Source organism: Gasterosteus aculeatus, chromosome 7, assembly GCF_964276395.1.
Source record: "Gasterosteus aculeatus chromosome 7, fGasAcu3.hap1.1, whole genome shotgun sequence".
NCBI lineage: Eukaryota > Metazoa > Chordata > Actinopteri > Perciformes > Gasterosteidae > Gasterosteus > Gasterosteus aculeatus.
The window spans coordinates 27,780,795-27,797,417 of NC_135694.1; the positions used below are offsets into that span (position 1 = coordinate 27,780,795).

At 44.7% G+C, this 16,623-nt stretch overlaps 1 protein-coding gene across 2 annotated transcripts; it reads right to left on the reverse strand.

The window, feature by feature from the left end:
- Positions 1-621: 621 nt before the first annotated feature.
- jakmip2 (janus kinase and microtubule interacting protein 2) lies at positions 622-15,427 on the reverse strand. 2 transcript variants are annotated; one of them, XM_040181081.2, is made up of 24 exons: positions 15,184-15,405; positions 11,456-11,705; positions 10,381-10,635; positions 10,033-10,275; positions 9,557-9,766; positions 9,176-9,274; positions 8,932-9,078; positions 8,689-8,829; positions 8,395-8,451; positions 8,071-8,193; positions 7,837-7,965; positions 7,130-7,213; positions 6,649-6,711; positions 6,314-6,412; positions 5,895-5,996; positions 5,715-5,768; positions 5,559-5,624; positions 5,392-5,460; positions 5,074-5,151; positions 4,835-4,885; positions 4,459-4,611; positions 4,268-4,333; positions 3,915-3,991; positions 622-2,881 (listed from the first exon to the last, which is right to left on the reverse strand). In XM_040181081.2, exons 2-23 carry the CDS (start codon positions 11,582-11,584, stop codon positions 3,941-3,943), a joined length of 2,469 nt encoding a protein of 822 aa, XP_040037015.1. In that variant the 5' UTR covers positions 11,585-11,705; positions 15,184-15,405; the 3' UTR covers positions 622-2,881; positions 3,915-3,940. The 2 variants fall into 2 exon arrangements, with proteins under 2 accessions (XP_040037015.1, XP_077962938.1); XM_078106812.1 differs by lacking the exon at positions 3,915-3,991 and having other exon boundaries at positions 15,184-15,427.
- Positions 15,428-16,623: the final 1,196 nt, after the last annotated feature.

Genomic DNA, 16,623 nt, shown 5'->3' on the forward strand with positions numbered 1-16,623 from the left:
GAAACTCTGTGCTGAAAAGGCATTTTTTCCACGCACATCAATGTCTTTTGGTATTATGTGTTCAGGGTGATGAGGAGAGGACGGATGGAAGTGCCCTCGTGACAGACATCCTGTGGCCGGACTGGACTAAAACACAAAACCCGGCCTGACCCCTGTTCTTCTCTTCTGGCTTGGCAAGGACGGTCAGGACTAAAGTGAAGAGACAGACTGTTATCATGGACGGATCCAGCTCCGCGTCCCGCATTGTGTCTACTGAAGCTCTCAGTTTAGGTTTTATGATACTCGTCGTAATACATCTCAAGTAAAATAAATGAAAACAATAAGTCGTAGTGCTTAGCGCCAGTATGTTTTTGTGGATAGAATACTATCGATCTCTGTCAGCAAAAAATACTACTACCTATGTGTATTTCTGTGCATCGAGTGAAAGGTGCAGATAGCAGCCACAGCTCATGGCCTATTTCGTTTTGAAAGATGAGATCATAATCCACTTAATCCACAGGTAAATGGTAGATATGACTATTTAACATGAAGAATTTGTCAAGTTGCTTCTCTAGTAAATAAAATGCTCACTTTGAGTACAAAACCAAGCACACCTGTAATAAAGATGCAAAAAGAAGACAATTTACTCAATTACCTTCTTTTATTAAGGTCAAAGGCCATGTTTTGTTTAATTTTTTTACAGCATTACTCCTTTTTTCTGTCTGTTTAATAATGGAGACCAAAGTAGGAGGAAGGGTTAAAGTCTCGCTGGAAGACAGGCGGGAATAAGATAAAAAGAATCGCTCTCTGTGTACATTACGCTCTATGATAATAAACCGTATGAAAAAACAATTGTTAAAAGGGAACATACAAGGGGGGAGAGAGGGGGAGGACGGGGGGCGGGGGTCCTTTAAGGCAACTAATCAGCTGAGCTTGCAGGGCCGTAGGCTCAGTCGTCCCCCCTGGCAGAGTGAACGGAGCGGCTCACAGTTACTGCCCGCTATGTAACGGGACGCCTCGACACACTACACCTGTGAATGGTGGGAGACGCACCAGCTCGGGGACGTGGGGGACGAGGACGGCCTGCTGGTAAATATTGCAGGGCCGGTGGGCAGTGGGCCGGTGATGAGAGAAGTGGAGCAGGTGTAGTGTTGCATTCACTTTCTTCTGTTCCATTTTGGGGAAGCGGCCAATTGTCTTTACGAGGTTTGTTAGTATTAAAGACATTTTTGTTGGTAAAAAATAGGATAAGCTTTGTTTGGTTATAATGTTTTTTTTTTCCATCTTTTCTGCTGCTTCTGTCAATTCTTTAGTACATCAATGAGGTACAACCGACCAATCATTCGACCAGAGTTGATCACAACACTTAGTGAGCTAGTTTGAAAATATTCACAAGTCTGTTAAAGGTAATAGTCTGATTGTGAAACTTTAAGGAGTGAATGCAAAGTCGCTGAGGTGAAACCAGCACCCACCGGCTGGCCAAACAAACAACATTTTTTAGAGAGTAGTTTAATAAATACAGTAGTATGTGTGTGATAAAGGGCAGGACGAGAAGGGAGGCAAAAAATCTAATTTTTCCACATTCATTTTTCATTTATGATTCTCAAAGAAATACGAGTTTATCTTTGCAGCCGTCACCACAATATAACAGAGCAACGTATACCCTTTTTAGTCATTTATAAACTACACCAACTGCTCAAGCTGCTTCAGAGTGTAAAATAAAACTTCAACTATTCAATGAAATAAATGGGGAGACTAAATAAAATAATTCAGCAACATGTACATATCAACAAATATATATATTACAGTACATAATAAGCAGTTAGTTCAGTGGAAATCTTGGGACACAGTTTCTTGGTGGTGGGAGCTGTAAAAAAAAGAAAATGGTCACCAGTGAGTTCAGTCTGCTGGCTTTTGAGATAAATTAAGAAACGGAGTGAAAATCTGTGGACGTCCACGCTGAGCGGAGCCGGATCAGAGAGTCGTTTCGCCCATGATCTGTTTCGTCCTCTTTTTACCTCTCCCCTCGAGTCGGCCATGTTTGTCTGCTGAAGACGCCTTGATCCTAATGTCCCGCTTTTAGTGCCTCTTCACACCAGTCTCTGCCGTGCAGGTTTCTGCTCTTTTCCAGGTTTAACCCGTCCAAGCAGTGCATGCAAGCACCATTCTGAAAAACTGCTGCAAAGGCCGGCGCCTCCCGTAGTGTTCCTCGTAATAATCTGACCAATCACGGGCCCTGAGTTGGCTCGCCTCCGTTCACCAAGAGGTTGGGTTCATGACGAACGTCCTTTCGGGGTTTGGAAAGGAAAGGGAAGAAGAGAGAAGTTGTGGTTTGTTGGTCTCCTTGTTCTATCAGTGGCTCTGTCTGTATTCTCGCTGTGGCTAAATGTTGGTGAATGATATTATTACCCTGCATGGCAGAGAAAACATTTCCCAGGCTTTGGCTTGGATTTCTGTCAAAATATGTGTTGGTGTGAGTGTGTTTGCATCTGCATGCGTCTGTGCATGCGTGTTCGTAAACTGTGTGTATACATCTATATGTGTCTCCGTGCACCTAATTTCGCACTAATTGTGTGTCACCCCTGCAGCCTGTTACAGTCTCCTTCCAGCTGTTTGGAGAGACAGTTAATGTCCAACACCGCTCTTTAAAAAAAGAAAAAATTTGGTCATCCTGTGCAGTGTCCTGAGAAACCACCCCCATTTAAAAAAAAAAAAAGGTTAGAAAAAGGAACTAAATCTGAAGTGTAAACGTCCACAGCCAACACAAGACACATCCACCGATACTGACAGCAGTCACTGATGTGAGGACATTAGCAGCCACTGTTACGCACGTTGGTCCACTATTGTCCAGAAAATAAATAACACCGCCGTCCCAAACAAGATCTCCAAGCTGACACACCACCTGCGAGACGGAGAGAGAGGGGTCACAAAGAGGTAGAGGAGGCCAAAGGACTGAGACATTTAACAAACACTGCACATTATATCGGGTCAAGAACTGAAATTGTATTATTCTAGTGTTTGGAAATTTTCTGGTATACTTTAAGATGTTTTTCTCTGATGGAGTCGGGGAGCAAACCGGAGATGAAAGGTGAAAACAAGTGGTTCTCTGTAGCTGCTGGAAGGTGTAACAAATTCGAAACAACTTCCCGACGTGATAATATGTCCGCGTTGTTCTCGAAGCTTGTGCTGCCCCCACGTGGCTACAACTGAGAGCCCATTTGCAAACGCAGTTGTTGTGTGCGTGAGTTTAGAAATAAAAGCAAAGGTGGTGACAACAAACAAAAAGGGTTAGAGGGAGCGACGATGACGTTGACGACACCGTTTGCCCTCTGAGCTGCTTGGGAACCTTCCGGTGAGTAAAAAAACGAAATGCGGATGAAACGTAGAAAAGGAAAACCTGAAGGTTAACAGGAAAATGCCACAAGGGAAAAATGTTTGGAGTTCAGAGAGAAAGAAGGAATGACGGTTGAATATGTCAAAGTGAATGCGAGGTGAAGCTACAAAATGGGCAGGAGGGAGAGTGAGAGGACCAGGGTCAAATACATAGTGCTTCTTCACGTGGGCAAACAACAAATGAGCACATCGTCTGCAAATGTTCTTAAATTGGTTTGTTATCCCTTGAAGAAAAAGGTTAATCGGAGGATTAAGTACAGGCCAAGATAAGTATTTAAATCCTGGTTTGTGTAGACTTTATTGTACTGCTCTCACTTGCTGATTTGGATTATTTTCAGATGAATAATGAAAAAATGTAACTCTTTTAAAAAAAGCAATATATGAGCGTGAATAATGCAGCAGAAATGCATTTTTGAGCAGCCAGTCGGGCTCTGGAGCCAAAGTACTCAAACTCTTACTCTTTAATGTAAAAGTATTTGACCGAGGTCCAGATGGGAGATGCTGGTGGACTGAACTTTCAACTCAAAGCCCTCAGGACTCACCTCTGCTACGGGACACGCCAAAGACTTCAAGGCCAAAGGATGAAGGCAAGAGAAAAGAACAAGAACAGAAACAAAAACTGGAGAGAGAAAGAGAACGACATGAAGAAGGGACAAAGAAAGTGAGGGGATTAGAGGCACAGTCAAGATATGTTAGTAACACACAAGTAAGCGGGAGACAGAAAGAGAAGTTCACTGTGCAGGGACATTTAATAATTTCAGAAAAATAATGTGAAATACACTTAATATTCAATTTGAGATTCAATCCAGAAACCTGAGGCTGAAAAATTCTATTATCTCATCTGGAGTGTGAGTGCACGTATTTATTTTACAGAGAGTCATGAAACAAGGTCTACCTTTTCCTCCAGGTCTTTAATCTGTCTCCTCTGGATTTCCGTCTTGTCTTCAAGGTCCCGAATCCTCTGCAAATAGTCACAGAGAAAAAAACAGATCAAATACCTTTATCCAAGAGAGATGTCAAACAAAACGCACAAAACCCACAGCCGTATAAGCACACATAAAACCGCCGGTAGGGACGTGGACGCACCTGGTGCGCCTGGTGCAGCAGCTCCATCCTCTCCTGGAGGATCTGGCAGTCGAACTCCCGACTCTTCCTCAACATCTGCCTCCTCAGCTTCTCCACCGCCGTCCGCAGCTCGTCCTTCTGAAGTTCATCCAGGGGCTCGCCGTACTTTATCACCTGGAGGACGGAGACAGGCGTCGCACACAGGAGATGCCAAACCAAATAAACCTGAAGACGTACAGCATGCGCGTTTAAAAGTCATTTGTGAGCTCCCGGTGACCTTTGACCCCCGGATTCTAATCAGTTAATCCTCATTTGAGCCGAGCGTGGCTTGAAAAGGGTAGCTTGAAACGTACAGTAGTGTTCATAACAGTGAGTTTGTAATGTTTTGTGGCAGCACCTTGTCCTGCTGCAGGGCGTTGTACAGCGTCGCTTCCAACTCCTGGATTTGCTGTAGAGAGGGAAAAAAAAGGATTAAATGTACGACTTTGTAATAATTTACCTACATTCCCTCCAAGCCATAACTAAACCGCCGGGAAAATACATTTGCACCTAGTAGGGACCTGAATTGGAGTCTCTACATGGGAAACAAACAATCCTACAAAGCGCTGCATACATGATACACAAACACACACGGACCATGTAAGCCTGGTCCATGGCCGTTTTCCTGTAGTCCAGCTCCTCTTCCAGATATCCTTTCTGTTTACAGAACATCTCCTGTACGGAACAAGCAGGACAGAGACAGTGGTTACTCGATGGGAGCATAATACTTTATTTACTTGTTAATCTTTTACTCAAACCGGCCCTTGTGTGTCATTGTGCAAAATACGTTCCAGATATCATTTACAAGCCTCCTGGAAACATGTCGCCCTTGACTAAAGCTGCTGGGAACCAGTTAAAGTAAGAATACAGCATCAGAAGTCAGAGAGGTCAAATCCAGAAAAAATAAACCCTCACCATCTCAATCTCCAGGTCCATCATCTTCTGGTGCAGCGCCGCCTCCGTACCCTCAATCTGTTGAATCCACTAAAAGGGCAAGAACCAGCAAAATGCGGCTCAGCACAAACTTTCCTGTGAGGGACTTTTTTTCTATGTAAGGACCAAGATGTGGTTTCCAAACTTACCTTTTCTGCTAGTGACAAAACAGTGCTGGCCTGAATAATGGCCACTTGCTCTTCATTTCTTAAATTCTACACAAAAAGGAAAGAAAAAAAACAGCTTTATTAATATCGTGTCGGTTTTGGCATCACATGTTGATTTGCTGATTCCGTATGAAATACCCCGTTGTCTCCCAGGATATCTAGGAGTTTGATGAGATCTGGTATGCACACGTCCTGAAAAAAAAGAGTCAGACGCACGCAAAAAAACGTTTATTCAGAGACTTAAAAAGACAAAAAAACATGGATGTTTCCGGTCCCTAGTTTAGTGCAGCCATGAGAATGGTGGAGTCCACTGCGTACCTTCACCCCTTCCTTCATGCAATAGATCTGCAGAGCACTGACTCCCTCAGAGAAAGGATGCATCCTCAGATGGTTGAATGGAGGGGACTTCCTCTCGCGCTCCTACAACAACAAAAGCATATATTAGATGAAATATAAAACTGGACTCTGTTTTGAACCTGGATGTTTTAAAATTAAAATTCAATTTTTAAATAGCTCCCTGAACAATCCTTGTTTGCACTGGTTTAATTTTTTAATGCTGATGTTTAGGCAACACATCCGAGCATGCGGTTCTCCTCTTTGACCACTAGGTGTCAGCCTCCGCCCTCCCCGTCTGCACTGAATCTGCACTGCAGCACAGACACAACACAAAGGCAACGGGCTATTGGGCGTCCTGTCTACATGGCTAATGGCTACTGTAACGGAGGAAACTCAATCACCTCCAGCTCCAGTATCCTGAACTCTAACAGTTCATTCTGATCTCTGGAGTCTTGCAGCTCCTGCTGCAGTCGACTGCAGTCCGACTCCATCTTTTCCAGCTGGACACCAAAGAGAGACAGAATGAATTAGACGGGGAGACGCAGGTGTCCACAACATTAGACGTATGATGGTGATGCAGTGGCAGACTAAAAAAGCTGTGAGGGTTTAAATACTGCTAAATACAAAATGCACCACCTGTGACCACTACCACAAATAAATATTCTTTGCCATCACAAACACCGTAATAAAGACGCTGTTTGATTGTTGTAAATTGGACCTATGGTTCAAGTCTAACCTTCTCATAAAGCTCCTGGTTCCTTCGAAAGAAGAGCTGCTTCTCCTCCACCCATTTGGAGTCCTGGCAGAGGACGGAGACACTTAATGCATTAAATCACATTTGGTTTCAGGACACATCGCCTGTTAAGCAAAACAATAAAGTCAAGATCTTCAGTTATGGCAGAGAAACAACGTGTCTGAGGATTGGAGGAATCTCTAGACATTAATAGAAAGAGAAAATATTGTTTTTTTGTCATGTTTTAGTTGAGTATCTTTATTTTCTGTATATTTTGGCCTTCAGCACATGCAACATATTTCATATACCCAGTCCTGTATATTAACCCAAAGATAAAACATTTTAATTGGCTCCATACTGTGTCCTACCCTCCATAATATCAGCTCATTCTTGGGCGTATGATACTCATGATTACATATTGTGTGGTATTGCTGTGGTTTTGTTCACCACACGATATTTTCAGGCATGTGCTTGTGTGTCATACCTGTCCCTTCAGGGTGAGTTCCTTCTCCAAGTCCTCTATTTTGGCTTTATACCTGAGAACTTCTGCTTGGAGCTGCTCCTGAGCCTGAAACGTGAGCAACAAGGACTTTCATTAGCCAACCCGGTACTGTTTAAGTGGGGGTGCAAGAACCCAGACGGTCTGTGATATTTCCTGCTAGGTTATGCCCCTAATGTTTGTTTTTTTCAATTAACCTTTTGTGGGAATGTGCTGCATGTGGTGTGATGATAGGCCGAATGGTTGTAGACTTTGGTCTTTTAGACTTTTACCCATGTGCTGATGAGCCACAGAAATCTTGGTAGAAATTGGACCGATGGTTTAGGAGGGAACGACAAAAACAACGTGAAATCTAGTAAGGACAAAATATATGATCCGAGAAGCTTTTTTGTTGAGCGCGTCAGGTGAAAATGTGGAGTCGTCTTTCATATATATCATTCAATGGAATGGCGGCGTTACCATGTGGCCAATTGGACTAGTACTTATGGATAAGCATGTGAACATCCAATGCAGTTCTTGGGCAAAGTTTCATGTTTCTAGCTTGCTTCAGGTCACAGGAATTTAAACCCACAATAGAGGACAACAAACAATAACAATAGAAAAACTGACAAAAACTAAATACACAAGTTAATTTGTGTTCACAAATAGATTCAACAGGAATTTAAGAATGTTTTTTCTCAAAGTATATCTACCCTGGCCTCCATCTCAGCATCCAGAACGCCTCCTTTCTGCTCCTGCAGCAGGGCGTAGGCTCGCTGCAGCGCCTGATACTCCCTGGTCAGCTGACGGAAACGCAGCTGCGTCTCCTCGTTGGCGAGACCCTTGTTCGACACGCACACACACACAGGTCAGAGGACCCGCTGTAGCTGAACGGGTATTTAATCAAAGCAGAACGCTGTAAAAACAAATGAGAGGAAAGTTCTCACCTCCTCCAGGTCTTCATCTGGAGTAGCAGGAGTTCTGTCCATGCGGAACGAAGCCACTGAAGACGTCTCCGAGTCCATAGACTCTTCATCGTAGCCAAAGAAGGTGTCTACTACGATGTGCCTCTGTGGAAGAAGAAGAAGAAGAAGAAGTGGAAGGATTTACAGGCGTAAGAGTTGAATAGTTAGTTTCGATATTCAGAGCAATATGGTTGAAAGAAATTTTTCAATTTCTTTCTGTTTTCAAAGAATACACTGTCACAAAATGTGTATAGTAGAATATGTACCGAACCGAGTGCACTTCAAAAAGAATATAACTCATTCTACCTTTATTGGCCTCGAACTTCTTTTATGCCTCTTCTTTCTAAGCAGTTTTTCTCGGTCCTGAAAAAACACACAAACGGACATATTTTCCTTCTTTTGCTTTGAATCAATAAAAGGAATCGTTCACTTATTTAACTTCAATGTCACATCTCCAATTTCATAGCGTAATGCTTATCATGTGGTTCGTGATACTAACACTGGCAGGCCAGTTGGAAGGTGGTTAATCATCTGAAAAACACAGGCGCCTGTTCAAAAGTCGGATCATTTTCAACCTCATCTCGTGAAAAAACGCCGTACCCTCGTCAGCTCATCAATCATGCTCTGTTGCTCCAGGACTTGAAGCTTGAGAAAGGCGATTTCCTGGTCATCGTGCACTTGGTCCAGGTCATTCAGAGACTTCAGCTTTTTCAGTGGAGGGTGGGCGCTGATCTTCTCCTTCTGCAGACAAACAGCACACGGTGAGGAAAGTCCTGTTAAGTCACAATATCCACCTAGAAATTAGTCCACGTGTTTATGATTGCAATGTGACTTTATGCTGACCATCTCGTGGTTCTCCTTGGCCAGGTTCTTGAGTTTCTCCTCCAGCTTCTGGATGGTGTGAGTCAAATCATCGTTCCTCTTACTCAGCAGCTTGTTCTTGTCCAGCAGTGGCTTGCACTGCTTCTCTGACTCCCGGTTTCGCTTCAGCTGGTGGGGGTGGGAGGGCGAAGGGACACAGGAATAGATTGTTACTGACACAAGAGAAAGCAGAAGATCCATCTTTGACTAATTCATTTTCTCCTACCAGTTCGCTCCTCTCATCCACCAGCAGGGAGTTGCGGTCCTCTAATTTGCGTATGGTTGAGTTGAGGTCAGCAAGGCGCCTTTGATTTCTCCTCAAGTCCTGAAACAAACACATTAGCAAAAGAACTTAAAACATTTCACAAACTCAATCCACAACCAGGGGTGGTTGGAGACACACGCGCAGTTCAGACTGCCTTGAGTCTGCATGAGCGGCGAGTGGTGATTTTAAGAGATGGCCTTAAATATTGTTACACAAGTCTTCTTGCATGCTCAGCCAATGCGTTACATAACTAGCGGCAGCACACCGGCGCTTTAGCTTTCTAAAGGGGCGAAAATCATTTTTCATATCACTGCTATCTCCCGGCTGTTCCTTTCTACTTACCGGGCTACCACAGTGCTCAGCTCCATCTCCAGCTCTGCCTGGAATCTCCCTCTTCGGGCTCCCCAGGCCACACTCCGCCTCCTTGACGAGGAACAGCTGTTCGTCCAGCGCGTCCTTCTGAAGCTGCAGCTTCTGCAGGAAACCCGCTGTGGACTCCAGTTCCTTCTCCAGACCAAAGATGGTGCGTTCTTTAGATTTGATTTCATCCACCTATATTGAAGGAGAAGGAAATAATGGTGTGTTTGTATAAATTGCTATTAAAAAAAGGACACTAATTGCCTGTGAAACTGAATATTTGAACAGTGTGCATCTAAAGAGGGATGTTAGAATTTAGTTTTGATGCAAAAACACAAAGAAAGAATAGAATAACAAGTTAGAGTGCTGTGCAGATATTCAACACCAGGCCGTACTATTATTTTGATCAATACTCTGCAAACTGCAATCATGTGCAATTTATCAGTGGTGACTCTGCCTACCAGTCTGCGGATGTCTCTCTCGCTGTCCCACTTGATCTTGGAGATCTGCTCCTGGTGCTGCTGGTGCTCCACCCGCAGGTCGCCGGCCTTCATCTTGTCGGACTGGATCATGTTGCTGAGGGCCTCATCGGTCTGCTTCTTCGAGTTCTTCAGCTCCGCTATCTCCTGCAGGAGCTTCACTCGCTCCTGGTCAAAGAAGCGGCGCGCGTCCTCCTTGGCCTCCAGTGTCAACGCTGTGCGCACCTGAAGAAGCGGGACGGCGAGAGAGGACGGGTTCGGGGTTGAGCGGGTCCGGATCTCTGCGACCCCCCCCTAAGCGGGTGAGTAATGAGTATTAATTAACCTCACCTTCTCTCCGCTGCCATCCCGCATGGCGCTGAGCGCGGCTTTCAGCCTCTGGTTCTCCTGGTCCTTGATTTTGGCGTGGCGGGCCAGTTCCTGCTCATGCTGCCGGGTCAGGTTCTCCCTCAGAGCCTGGAGCTCCTTTTGCTTTTCTTCGTGCCACTTGGCCCGCTGCTCTGTCAGCGTGGCAGTGTGGCGGTGCTGCTCCTGCTCCCGCACCCGCTTCACCTCCTGAAGCTTGTCGCGCTCCAGTTTGCTGACCTTTGCAGGGGAGACGGGGCAGAGAAGGATGCAGGAGTGATGATGACAGTATAGCTGCGATGGTACTCCCGGTCACTGTCTACTCTCTGCGCTTTATTTTCATCTTCATGTTATTGTGGGAGGTTTCATTGAGGTTAAAAGGTTATAGACAGTGTTTTTTTTTTTCTCTAGTGAAGTCTGGACCCAGATCCGGGCCCTTTATAGACTTGACGAATTGCGCATTTGGAAAGTCCAAATATTTGGTTCACCCATTGATAGAACAACCCGAGAGGTCCAAAACCGGGGACGGAAAAAGGGCCACAAAGCATCACTGGCTCTGAGGATTACTCCCCATGTTTGTGATGATGATAATGTACCAAATGGAGAGGTGTCTGGCCCCTCTCCTCACAGACATGTTAAGGGTTCTCTTCATGTAACAAGCCGCAAACTGAGCAAAACAGGCGGCTCCGTCAAACATGAACCATACTGCTGGTGAGACATTAACACGCACATCGCATGCGTGCTATACGGTGTGGCTGCGGATGAGCTCCTTCCGCAACCTTAATTAGTTTACTGCATGAATGCATAGTTTACGGTGTAGAACACAAACAGCAGCTTTACCAGTAACAGAACTAACATACGGAAACACAAACATGCCGTATTAGTGTCGCATTTCACAAGACGTACTGTCACCTCTAAGTGTATAGTCTCAGTGTCCAAAGGCTGCTGTAGAGATTATATTTCAAATCCAATAGCTTTTTGATTATAAGTCAGAATAATTTAAGCTTTTTAGAGGCATTTAGGTATAAATTGAGCTACGATATTGATGTATATACAGTACCTTGCATTTTTCTTGGTGTAGCTCTATCTGAATGTCAGTCAACTTGGACCGGAGATCTTCATTGGCCGCCTGAAGGGCAGAGATGAGCGCTTCGGGCTTCTCGCTCTTCGGGCGCCCCTTCTTGGCCATTGGGTCAAATACTAGTGAGGCTCTTCTAATGCTTTCATTGAGACTTCACAGAAACGATCCAAGGCGCTCGCAGTGGTTTCCAATTCCTCCTCTTCCTCATTCTCCTATCAGAAAAAAAGGGCTTGGGTGTGGAGGGGGACAAAGACAGTGACACAGTGAGACATAGTGCAGGATCAATCTGCTATATTGCACCTTTATTCATCTTTTAATGTTTTTGTAGAGTTGCGTAGCATGAAAGGTAGGAAAGATGCGTAATCTTAGTCATGCATATCTCTGAATACACTTACACTATAGAACAAATAAGAAGAAGATAAGAAGAAGAAGAAAAGGAAATAAATGTAGACAGGAAGTATCAGGAAAGGGATAGCCAGGCCTTTCTAAATAATGAATACGGTGACATCATTGGCATGAGTCGAGAGAAGTGCTTTTATTATCCGTTGTCCTCGCTCAGCACTTCCGTCCGCACCAGACTGCATGTAAATAAGAGGCCTATTTTAACACACAAAGCCAAAGCAGGCAGTTTATGAAGGGGATCTCGTAGTACCATACTCCAGTCTTACATATTTACAATGTACACATTTAGTTTTCAATGTGGCTGTACGAGACACCATGTACAACGGCTAGCGTTAAAAAGTGCCGATTCACCGATCCATCACTTTATATCATCATCGTGTAAGGCCAACAACCCGCACTACGACTACTAACACAATATTAACCCACAAACCATCCACAGCAGCTCTGTACTGCTCTGAAGGGGCAGATAGATATGAATTAGTCAATCCTATTACTGGCGTATTTCGTTTTCAGCCTCCACTGTGAAATAATCCGCTGGCTGGTCCAGTGAGCGGGACATGAGCGGGCGACGCTCGGCCATTCCCCGGATGGTTTGTCTCAATTGTCTATCTGACCTAATTAGGATTAAACAGGCAGTTTGATTTGCATGGTATCTGACGAGAGAGCTCAATGGTGTTTGTTTTGGGGCACACCAAAAGGTCAAAAAATGTCAGAAAGTCGAAAAAAATTCCATGTGCAATGAGCAACATGTGCTTCACGTTATGCTAAAACAAGCAGACCAAACAACAAGGATTTACACTTACAAAACACGCTGTTAGGTCACCAAATCCCTGTTAGCTATAGCTGAGCAGAACACTGAGGTGAGGTAAATATTTAAACCAACATTCATTACTGTGTTTTCCTCCGGTCGCCGGAGCACACTCCTAAAAAGGAAACATGTCATCTTACTAGTGATTAAGGAAAATACGCCGGCCTTGTGGTTCTGTTTTGGTGTCCACCCCGTCCTCGGGGAAACGTCTGGTCCTCAGCTGCTAAACGCTAGTTCGCTAGTCCTTAATGTTATTATTAGGTCATGTGTTTGGCCACTTCAACCAAATCGAAGTCCCCCTTTCAGTCTCAATTTAATTCTGACAATAAAAAATTGGCCATTAGGCTACTAGATATTTGACATTCCTCGCCAGCCCGATCCGTCCGCCATCGGGTTCTGAGCAGGGAGGGTTCATTTGATTTATCCGCGGTTTTACACTGAAAAGAGATGTTGATTACAGCAGCGACACGGTTAAAATTGCGGTGCAAATAAAACCTACATTTTTAAAAAGCAAAATGGAACTGCAGAGAACTGTAGAGTTGAGTGATAATTCCCTTCCACACGAAACGCACACTGGCACCATGACCCACTTATTGGACATGAATTTGGGGCGTTGAAGCTGGAGTTTCGGATGGCCCTCTGCGATCGTACGGTAAAATCCATTGGAGGCTTTTTTGTTTGGTTTCAATGACAAACATTTTTTTGAAAACTCCCCATCCTTTTTTTGATTATCTGGACTTAATGGCAATGCTAAATTTAGCAAGACATGTTTTTTTTTTTTATCAGGACCTGCCATCTGTCATCCACCATCCACTCAAACTGTAAAAGCCATACTCTGCCCTGCAGTGCGGGTTAGTATCAAAGGTTAGAAATAAGCTTTGGTTGCTTTTTCGGATGTTATGTGGAGCTCCAATAGGCTAAAAGACTTCAATACGCCTTTTGGGTGATGCTGTGTTGAGAATACCCGCCAGGCTGAACATAAGTCACTTTTTAGTAAAGCAGTTCACGAAATCTTGGTCGGAATGGCGGAAGAATGCAAAATGCAGCGAGAGGGTCAGCACCTTTTTGTGTGGACTTTGCATGTTTTCCACACGCTCTCAGGCCTCCTCCCACAGTCCAAAGACACGTTAATTGGTGACACTAAGATTGCCTCTAGTGTACGATTGGGAGAGTGAATGATTGTCCATCTTTGTTAACGCTGTGATTCACTGGCGACCAGTCCAGTCATTGGGTGTCAATCATCACCTTCCAGCTTCTTAGTTCCAGTTCAATCAAACAGGCAAATGCTAGTCAGGATGTTCCCATGTGAACTGGGGTGAATTATATCAGCACAGTGGATATACAAGGCTTAAGGAACCAGTGGGGTAAATGTCACAACTGATTAGATGAGGGAGATTTTTCCACTGACGGTAGATATGCAGCGACACATAAACACACAATGTGGAATATATTAAATTGTATGACAATATACATTTAGCAGTGCAAAAATACTTCATGGCCGGTAGAAATGAATATTACACTCACACATCTGCTCATCGGTCCCTGACCATCACAGAGTACCACTTAAAGATTAAGGCCATATGTCAGGATCATATTTAAATCATACATCCTGACACCATAAAGGTCATTATTGTGACCATTGAGCTCACATTCAGCGGTGTTTGATATCGAAAAGCCCGACCACTCTTTTGGAAGTCAATCTATAATCTATTAACTTGAAGGCAGTCCCTGTGACACCTAAACATTAGTGGGACAAAAGCCTCCCCAGCAGGAGTTGTGAGTATGGGGCCGGTGTAGTGACACCCTCGGGCGGCTGCAGGCTGCAGACCTTGTGTCCAGTCTGGAGGCCCCTGCCAGCTGTGGAACACCAGCATGCTCCTGTACAGCATCACCCCAGCATCCTTTCAAACCAAACAGGACCAGTAACGTGAAGATAAAAAAAATAATTACACAGGTCCCCCCACAAACCGACTCCGCCAGCGGGCCTAATTATATAGAGAAGCCTTTGCTTGGAGAGAAAATCCCCAACAGCTGGGAGCCTCTGTGCAACAACACGTAGCCGGGCCCACGGGCACCGAACCACCACCACGGGCAGGATGCTCGATGCTGCGGGAGCATCGGACTCCTTTTTTTTTTTTATTGAAGCCCCCACGCAGCTCCGTCCTCGTCATCTTCGGATGGCTCGCTGGTTGGAGGCCGAGCTCCATCACTTCCGACGCTGCACGAGCAAAGACATAAGGCTCGTTTTCTCCACGTTCGCGGTACATTGTGCGCGTTTGCAGGCTTCTGCTGCCCGACGCGAGGGAGGGGAGTGTGGGGGGGGGGGGGGGGGGTTCCGGCGGGATGAAAAAAGAGCCCGGTGCGTTTCTCCGCACGGCCGCCGGAGAGGAGCCGACCTCAGGCCTGCTAGTTCCCGCGACTCCCGCTGCAGACGATGTTACACACACACAAAAAAACCCACAACGGCCTTATTCACGGACATCTCTCCTTCGCTTACCTCGAACTCGATTGTCGTCGCGCGTCGGTTGCTAATCTTCGTGAAACCGTGTCCATGACATGTCCGTTTTTCACGCTTTTTTAAAAAAGGAATCGGGGAAACGATCGTCCCTTGCAGCATCAGCAGCAGTCAGTCCCCCCCCCCAACCCCCTCAAACACACACACACCCCCCCACCCCACCCCCGCCCGTACAATGAAGCAGCGATGGCCGGTGGTGATGATGCTGGGAGCCCCGCCCTCCTGTGAGCTCACAGCCGGCTCCGGCGCCGCGTCGCGCCGCAGTCCGTGGGAACGCGGCGCGGAGCGTGACGGGAAACGCTCGCTCCAAGTTGCCGTAACGTCGCTCGGCTCTTGTAACTGGGAAAACGTGGCTGCAGATTGTTTTATTTGCAACCATTGCGTTCGCATGCACGTGTTAAGAGTGGTGTAGTTGCCCCACGTGGCCTCACATTTTATAAAGCCTATATGTTTCCTTCAATAAGGGCTGACTGAGATTTAAAGACCTTGACATTATTTCAGATCATACCTATCATTCCTACTTCTATTGTTAAGTTTGAAGAACAACTGAGGCAAACTGTTCTTTTTTTTTTTTATAATGTCTTGGTGATGTCTTCTATTATTCTAGGAGTTTTGCTCCGAGGGACCTTTGTCTCTTATTGCCCTTTCAGTGGTCCTTTTTTGAAAACCCTTTATTGGAAATGGCATCTGTAAAGACAACTCTCTAAAACCTAAACGCAGGAAAAATAATGAGAAATAAGTGGTCCTACATCGATTTGTCTATTTAAATCACTGTGCGAATCAATTTGTTCCCATAACATTCTACAATTGATTTTATGCTTTTAAAATTCAAATGTACTTTCCTGGAAGACCCCGTCCAATGCACCCAATGCACCTGCAGCTTAAAAATGTCACTATTTCCTACATTTATATCACACACTTTTGGAGGGGTAGAGTACTTCGTTAATTAATACACAAATAGACTAATTTGTTGTTTGCATTTGGCATAATATCCATATCTGTAACTTTCGTAAAATAACAGCAATATGTTGATTTATTTTCAGGTGGCAATGTTGTCTTTGCTTTGATGGTTGTTCAGGTACAATAGTCTTATATGTTTAATGTTATGTTGGTGTGAAGGTTAAGGAATAACTTTCAGAATTAACCTCAAAATATATGTGATGAACTGAGTGAGCGGCACCTAACGGCCACTTCCAGCATTGTCGGTATTGGTTTCTACTTCAGGATACCACAATCTGACAAATTAATATTTAGCCTACTATAGTGACCCTTTTGTCTATCAAACGTGAGGTCACCTTAGTTGGTGTTAGTTCCTTTTGACGCGTGAAAGAATGTTGTTTCCAATGATCTTTAATTGTAATTTAAGTAATTTAAGTCCACCTTTCCTGCTCCAAAATAAAAGGAATACAACACTGTTTACCA

Coding starts and splice junctions, on each gene's coding strand:
- jakmip2 (XM_078106812.1), bottom strand. CDS start 11,584: ATGGCCAAGAAGGGGCGCCCGAAGAGCGAGAAGCCCGAAGCGCTCATC. Junction 9,275..9,556: donor CTGAGCACTGTGGTAGCCCG/GTAAGTAGAAAG, acceptor TGTTTGTTTCAG/GACTTGAGGAGAAATCAAAG. Junction 5,997..6,313: donor TCAGGATACTGGAGCTGGAG/GTGATTGAGTTT, acceptor TTGTTGTTGTAG/GAGCGCGAGAGGAAGTCCCC.